The sequence below is a fragment of the Lolium perenne genome, chromosome 6 (assembly GCF_019359855.2).
Source record: "Lolium perenne isolate Kyuss_39 chromosome 6, Kyuss_2.0, whole genome shotgun sequence".
NCBI lineage: Eukaryota > Viridiplantae > Streptophyta > Magnoliopsida > Poales > Poaceae > Lolium > Lolium perenne.
Genome location: NC_067249.2, coordinates 234,347,216 through 234,355,630, shown reverse-complemented (window position 1 = coordinate 234,355,630; position 8,415 = coordinate 234,347,216). Strand labels below are relative to the sequence as shown.

Below are 8,415 nucleotides of genomic sequence, written 5' to 3'. Positions count from 1 at the left end.
GGTTGAGGATTACCTTCAGGCCAGAGACCGTAGCGTTGGCGCTGGATGATTCTGCCATCAGATTCGCTGCGGAGTTGAATCTGCGCGATTGGGATCTGGGGTTTGCGTGGCTGTGAGTTGAATCTGTTCGATGGGCGATTTGGGGATCTGAGTTTGCACCTTCAGACAAGGGTCGCATGTTACCGTTTGAACAGGCAACTGAGTTTGGCCTTACTAGCGTTTTATGGTGAAGGCCGATGCGCTGCCATCGGCTCTTTGGGCGTTGACTTACTTTGACAATCGGAAAAAATTGACATGGAAACTTTTCTTCATTGATAAAGGGGGTTTTTTACAGAGAAGAGCCGATTGCTCAAGAGAGGAAGAACAAAAGAAGAGCCGATTACTAATACTAGTCCTATGCTAGTAGTCCCTAATCTAGGGGCCATCGCTGCCCTCGTCGTCGCTGTCGTAGCTGCCGTCGGCGCTGCTGCCGGCGAAGTCCTCGTCGCTGCTGCCGTAGCCCTCGGCACGGGCTCCTTCCTCCTCCTCCTCGTCGTTGTCGTCGTCCTCCGACCCGGCGCGGAAGCGTTTCGCCGGCGGGTACTCGTCGGAGGAGTCGTCATCGTCCTCTTCCTCCTCCTCGTCGGAGGAGGTGAAGCTGGCCCAGGAGAAGAGGTCGTCCTCGCTCTCCGCCTCCAGTTCCCTGTCGATGAGGAACCGGAGGTCGTCTTCCCTGTCGGCCAGGGGTAAATCGTCATCTGACCCGACGACGGTCAGGGGTGCATCGTCCACCCTGACGGTGAAGTCCCACTCCCTCTCGTCCCAATGCTCGGGAGCCTCCTTCTCGTACAACGCCATCTGGCTGTACTCCGGCATCGGCTCGCTGGAGGAGGAGGACTGGAAGGAGAGACCCGATGAGGCACAGGAGGAAGAGGAAGACATGGTTGCAGAGGAGGGGTTTTTTTTCGATGGCTAGTGCGGAGCAGGAGGATGAAGAAGCGAACTGCTCGATGCGGTTAAATAAAGGGGATATAGTGGAGATGATTTAATGCTGCGGCGGTTTCCGAGGAGGTGGTGCCAAAACTGTCAAATCATGCAGAGAAGTTGAGAAGGCAAGGCATCATGATAAAAGGATACTGTGGCGGTTCTGCTCTGCCACGACGTGACCCGACGAAGAAAAAAACAGAGTGGTTTTGGAATTATCATTACCAAAACCACGGGGGCATGTGTTATCGCCAGATTTTAACCAAGTCAGAAGGTGGGCCGCGATGGAGATGGGCTTAGAGAATATGCACAGAAAATATTCCTGAATCGGCCTTGTATGAGAGTTTGGGCTAGATTGCCCGTGTATCTGTATATTATGATAGATTTAGAATTAAGAGATAGAGTTTAGCTAGTACACAGTTAGGTTTATTCCTAAAATAGAAAGTCCACGGACTATAAATATGTACCTAGGGTTATTGAGAAAGGAAGATGATCACGTTCGCAACAAACCAATCTAGGCGCATCGCCACCCCTTGTTTCGAGGGTTTCTTCCGGGTAAGCGCCATGCTGCCTAGATCGCATCTTGCGATCTAAGCAGCATCAAGTTTATTCATTGTTTATGTGTTGCTCGTACTGAAGCCTTATTGATGGCGAGCAACGCTTTTATCATAGATACGTTAGGGCTAGCATCGATACTTGCTTGATGTACTCGCTTAGTTATGCTATCCCTGGATATCTAGCTGCCTTTGCACCTATCTTCGATGTAAGGGCAGCATCTTGCTTAGTCTTTATTTAGTAGATTCGATCTGTTACGGTTGTTCCTTGTTCTTCAAGGATAAGTTTGATATCTATATGGTTAGGCCTTGCAAACGGGTTGAATGATCCAGTAGTGCGTAAGGTACGGTTTGCTGATCATAGAGGAGATGTTCCGGGAATCAACTCTATGTTGGTTTTTAGGCCTTTGCTAGGGCTGGTTTTCCGTTATCTTTCGTAGCTGCCAGGCTCAACTACGTGTAGGATGTTCCGGTTATGCGGTGAAAACCCTAAATCGTCATAGATCGTTTTAACTTAGTATTGATCAAGCAGGACCACCATGTTATCGTAGATCCAATACGAATCATGGGTGGATCGGCTCCTTGAGCCGATTCACAGGATAACCTGAGAGCCGATCGAGGCTCGTATTTAATGTTTACGTGTCTACCATGCAGGAAATTAATCGAAGCAACTCATCACCTTCCTGACCAGGTATAGGTCAGGTGGCACGCCCTTGCACCAGCTAGGACGTGTGCCGGAGCATTGCGGGCCGTCGCCCGAGGGACCAGGACCCACCAGCAGTCCTGGGAGCCTCCCGGCTCTCCGTGTTGCCCGTCGCTGCTCGCCGATGGATTTTGGCAGGCAACAACGCCCCTCCACCCCTGCCACTTCGCCTCTGTCGCCCTCACGTCCCCGCCCTCCACCCCGGCCGCCTAGCCTCCGCCACCCTCACGTTCCCACCCTCCTCCCTCTACGCGCGTCCCCGCCCTCCACCCCGTCGCGCGCGAGGGGCCTGGCTGCTACGTGCTCGCCGCGCTCCGTCGCGATCGACGTGGTGGCTGCTCTGGCCATGACCGCAAGGCCTGGACCACGGCGACCTCGACCGCGGTAGAAAACTACGATGATTTAAGTCAAGAACATACTAATTTCATTAGAAGAAATCACCATAATTTGTGACAGATATTATAACCAACGACCAGCTTAATTAGATCGTCATGATGTCAAAATTGTAATAATACATTAAAATGACTAAGCGACCATGTTATACATGTTTTAGACCTGCAGTCCAACTAGACAGCCTATTCCACAACCAAACTGAAATACTGACCCCCACCACCGGCTCCCCATTGACCTGATAGGAGGGACCTGGAGAACATATCTAGTGATACCACCCTTTAAATGATACCATGATACGGAGAACATATCTAGTGATACCACCCTTTAAATGATACCATGATACCGTATAAAAAAAGTATTTTTATACGTGCTAAAAAATTATACAAAAAATTGTGAGTGCTCATGAAGCATGTTCCTACATCATCACAAAATTTCATATCCAAACTCGACATGGACACTGAGAAACAAAAAAGAGAAAATCAGCATCCACTATTCATGCTGATTTTCTCTTTTTTGTTTCTCAGTGTCCATGTCGAGTTTGGATATGAAATTTTGTGATGATGTAGGAACATGCTTCATGAGCACTCACAATTTTTTGTATAATTTTTTAGCACGTATAAAAATACTTTTTTTATACGGTATCATGGTATCATTTAAAGGGTGGTATCACTAGATATGTTCTCGAGGGACCTGCCACTAACATACTGACCGTCCACCGATCTGTCAGGTGGGACCCCCCATAACAAGGGAGCACAGATAAGGCGAACTAAAAATTGCTCGTGGGACGGAATCAAATCGAAACAGCCACTATACCACCGTATCATTGATGTTAGTCAAACTAGTAGAATGTCCGTGCTTCGCCACGGCTAACATATTTATCCAATTGGTAAAATTCATACGTCTTAAAAGACATATTTTTAAGATGCAAGATTTATACTACATCAAAAAACCATTATTATTATGTTCAATGTATAGCTTTACGTGGTAGCTCGTCTAAAATGAAAACACATGCAAGTTATAGCCCGACCGTCAAAAATGAAAATGCAGACATGTTATAGCCTGATAGTTCATATACCCAGTTTAACATGAGAATTCATATAATAAGTAAAAACGACAGTTTATTTAACAAATAAAAATGTCCCAACAGTTCATGTAACATATGAAAACACAAGCCTCTTATAGTCCCACAGAGAGCATCAATATGGAGGAAGGGCTCGGAGCCTGTTTTTCAAACAAAAAAAAAGTGAAATCAATATTTTAAAAGTTCAAAAAATTCTAAAAAAATCTTAGATATACATAATGATGATTTCTACATGTACTAAAAATACCAATGTGGAATATTAAGTTTTCCGGGCAGTGTAAAAATGACAATTTTCCAAATCTGTGTAAGGAACACTATAATTCAAAAACTCCCCGTCACTATTTTGTCATTTTTGTGTAGCACGGAATACAAACTATTTCGCATTGAGATTTGGCAGTACCATGCATAGAACACATCATTATCAACATCCAGAATTTCTATTTGGTCTTCTTTTGAAACTTCAAAATGTTGATTTCAAAATATTCAAAATGGGCTTCATGGAGCCCGTCCTCTCTATGCATTTTTCGCACAGTTCATATGTTGCTACTACGAAAATGAAAATGCAGACCTAGTTGAATGCTTGTGTCTCTACGGCTCATCAAGTGGCATTTTTGCTACACATGCAAATATTATGTAAATGATTAATAGCTACATAGTATTGTAAAAACATTGAGATTCAACTTTCCAAGAAGTGTATTTTGATAAAAGATATAACTGGATGTCATAGTCACAAGTACTGATCTCTTATTAACTAAGATTTACTCGTTGATACACATTTGATATTTGAATAGTCCGCTCAATGTTAAAATTGTTGGTTGTCGAAAACTCAATTATTTTGGCACGTTTAAATTGTTGGAGAGTACCGTACGGAAATCATCTGTTGTATGTAATTTAGGAAATATACCAAAGTCGGTTCCTAACCGACTCAACTTGTAGCTCAAGCATATCCCTTGTACATGACTATATATATGAATCAATGAGAGGAGGAGGCGCACGCATTGTGCAGCCAAACATACAACTTACATGGTATCAGAGCAGGCTTGATCCTGCCGCCATCTCCTCCCCAAAACCCTAGATCGATCTTCCCCAGCCTCCTCCCTCTCACCGATCCCACTTCACCATGACTCCCGATGAGATCAAAACCCTCGAGGAAGCGCTCCAGAAGCGTGAGAAGGCTATCGCCGACCGTGAGGCCGAGCTTGATCGCCTCGCCACCACCGATGGCAAAACCGCCGATGCCGCCGGTTCCCCAGCCAAACCCACCGAAACCACTCTCCCCTCACCCTCCACCTTCGTTCACTCCATCAAAACCTACGTGCCCATCACCCTAGATCTCCAGTCCTCCAACCATGCTCAATGGCGCGAACTCTTTCTCGTTGCCCTAGGCCGCTACGGCCTCACCGCCCACGTCACCGGCGACGACACCCCCTCCGACACCTCTCCCACATCTGCATGGGGGCGCGACGACTTCACCGTCCTCAACTGGATCTACGGCTCCATCTCCCCTGAGCTGTTCAGCATCATCATGGCCCCCGGCTCCTCCGCGCGCCAAATTTGGCTCTCCATCGACAACCTCTTCCGCGACAACAAGAGAAGCCGCGCCCTCGCCCTCGACGCCGAGTTCCGCAACACTCCGCAGGGCGACATGAGCGTGCACGACTACTGCGCCAAGCTCAAGTCCTTGGCCGATGCGCTGGGCGATGTCGACCAGCCAATCTCCGACGAGACTCTCGTCCTCACGGTTCTTCGCGGGCTTAACGACCAATTTCGCCACCTGCGTTCGTTTCTTCCGTTTCAGGTCCCCTTCCCGAGCTTCCTCCAGACGCGCTCGGCTCTCACCCTCGAAGAACGCCAACACAAGACGGACGCCACCAACGCCGCCGCCACAGCACTCTGGGCAAGCGGCAACAGCACCCTCCATGAGCGTCCTCCCGCACCAGGGGGTGCAATCTTCGGGGGCACGCCTTCCGGGGGCGCCTCCTCTGGCGGGGGCCGCGGCTCTGGCGGCTTCAGCGACTCCCGCAGCTTCGGCGACTCCCGCGCTCTCGGCGCCCCGATCGGCTACGCCAACAACCAAGGCGGCCGCGGGTCCTTCTCCGCCCACCGTGGTCGTGGCCGTGGCGGACGCGGCCGTGGCCGCAGTGATCCTTGGATGTTCAATCCCTGGACCGGCCAGCCAACACGTGCCCAGCTTCATCAACAACCCGCTACACTGCCATGGCAGCCTCGCGCGCCGTGGCGCTCCCCTGGAGTTCTTGGTCCTCGACCGGGTGCTGCTCCTCAAGCCTACACCGCGCTCGGCACCGGACAACCTCAGCATGGCTACGCTCCACCGACACCGCTTTCTGCCTACCCTGGACAGCCGCAGCCCCAAGTTGATCCAGCTCTGTTGAGTGCGCTGAATAATCTGCACCTTCCCGGAAATCAGGAGTGGTTCATGGATACTGGAGCCTCATCCCACATGGCATCGGATCATGGTATAATCTCCTCCCCACAACCCTCTAATCAACTTGTCACAGTAGGTAACGGTCACACAATTCCCGCTACACACACTGGCTCATCCACGATTCAATCTCTCGCTCATCCTCTTCTCCTCCGCAACATACTCATTGTTCCCCATATTATCAAAAATCTTATTTCTGTTAGAAAATTTACCACTGACAATTTCTGCTCTATAGAATTTGATCCCTTTGGTTTCTCTATCAAGGTTCTTCCTTCCAGGACCGTGATCCTTCGATGCAATAGCTCCGGCCCGCTCTACCCTGTGTGTCAACCCCACCAAGCTGAAGCCCACCTCACCACCGCATCGTCATCGCTCTGGCACCGCCGTCTTGGACATCCTGGCCATCACACCATGTCACGCCTCCACAGCTACATGCCTACTTCATCAAATAAAGATGGGTCGACCTTATGTCATGCCTGTCAGTTAGGGAAACATGTTAGATTACCCTTTTATCGCTCTACAACATTTAGTGTTCGTCCATTTCAACTTCTACACTGTGATCTTTGGACATCTCCAATTCCAAGTAGTTCTGGTTATCGTTACTACATCATTATTGTTGATGATTTTTCTCATTATTTTTGGAGTTTTCCTCTACGCAAAAAATCTGATGTTTATGCTACCCTTGTTGCCTTTCATGCGTTTGCCAACACCCAATTCAACCTACCTATACTCTCCATCCAATGTGATAACGGCGGGGAATTCCTCAACACTCGCCTTGACACCTTTTGCTCCACCCATGGCATCCTCCTAAGATTCTCCTGCCCTCATACATCTCAACAAAACGGCAAGGCCGAACGCGCTATCCGCACCACCAACGACGTCGTCCGAACCCTACTAATTCAAGCTAATCTCCCACCTCCTTTTTGGGCCGAAGCTCTCTATACCGCCACTTACCTAATAAATATTCCTTCAAGTTTTTCGGTGCAGAACTCGATGATGTTCCCTTTTGATTGCATTGGCTTGCGACCTATTGTATGAGGATTTCTGAAGAAAGGCAAATAGAAAAAGGGACAATATTTGAACGATATAAAGAGATAAACTACCAAAATAATCGCTGCAATTCGAAGATACATTCAGACACCTAACTTTGTAAATAAAAAAGGTATATAAATTAACTTCAAACTAAGTAACATCGAATTACCATTATCTTAAAAAATTGAATTTCAAACCGTCCACCTGAATTTATTTTTTTCCTTTTCATCAGTCAATCACCCAAGAGAGAATAATATAATTCTTTTGTAAGTTCTCCATTATTTTGAACTCTAATTTCTTTCGCGAAAATTATGAACTCTATTACATAACTAATAACCTGAAACATCAAAGTTGATGTAGTCAGTAGCTCTATCCATCTATATGAAAGCAAGTTGCAATCTCCAAGGAAAAAAGATAGAATTCTTGTATTGTGCATTATGTCCTTGCCACAATGGATGCGCCCTTCGTTGCTTGGGAGAATATGCTTTGGAGTAGGGAGTTGTAATTAGTGGAAATCGAGAGGATCTTGCTAGCTGAAATAAGTCAGGTTATAAACAAATAGCTAAGCACACTTCAACGACATAGAAGATGATCTGATAATCTACTACTTGTCAGTTCGTAGTAGATGATCTGATAATCTACTACTTGTCAGTTCCTAGTAGCTTAGATGTAATCTCTGAAGGCTATATTCTTCAATTCGGAAGTACCTTATCCCTTTACACCTGCTAATTTTCTAACAATACAAAGTGGTGGTTATTTCACTAAGTTTTGGCAGCACACGAAACAGATGAATAACTGGGTTAAATTTTGGCAAACCAAAAAAGTCTGTAACTTTGAAACCGACCAGGCTAGGATCCTCTCCTTGCCAGAATATTAAAGGCATGATGAAGAACGAGGAAGGAGCAGACATCATGTTTAGTATCGATAGCCAACCGTTCAGTGCCCATCGGTGCGTGCTATCGGCACCATCTTCGGGCTTTAAGTTGTAGCTACCTATCGATAACAACAAGCATCGAGTCGCAGTGCCAGTAAGGAAAAGTCAGTGTCGCGCCCGAAAACTTCGACCAGCACTCGGACATCTTTGCCGTCAATGGAGGAGCAAGTTCCCGCTGGACATGCACGATGATGACCGGCCGGCCATGCCGGCACTGGCCAGGGGCGTGAAGTATATGCCGCCGCAGTGGTGGGTACTGAGCCCCGACACCACCAACATGATCGCGCTCGCGGATAACATCGATTTCAGACG

General features: G+C 47.5%; 1 protein-coding gene across 1 annotated transcript; it reads left to right on the top strand.

The window, feature by feature from the left end:
* The first annotated feature begins 4,814 nt into the window (after positions 1-4,814).
* Positions 4,815-6,439, top strand: LOC127310011 (uncharacterized). Its single transcript, XM_051340716.1, has 2 exons — positions 4,815-6,171; positions 6,402-6,439. The coding sequence occupies exons 1-2, from the start codon at positions 4,815-4,817 to the stop codon at positions 6,437-6,439; spliced, it is 1,395 nt and encodes a 464-aa protein (XP_051196676.1).
* Positions 6,440-8,415: the final 1,976 nt, after the last annotated feature.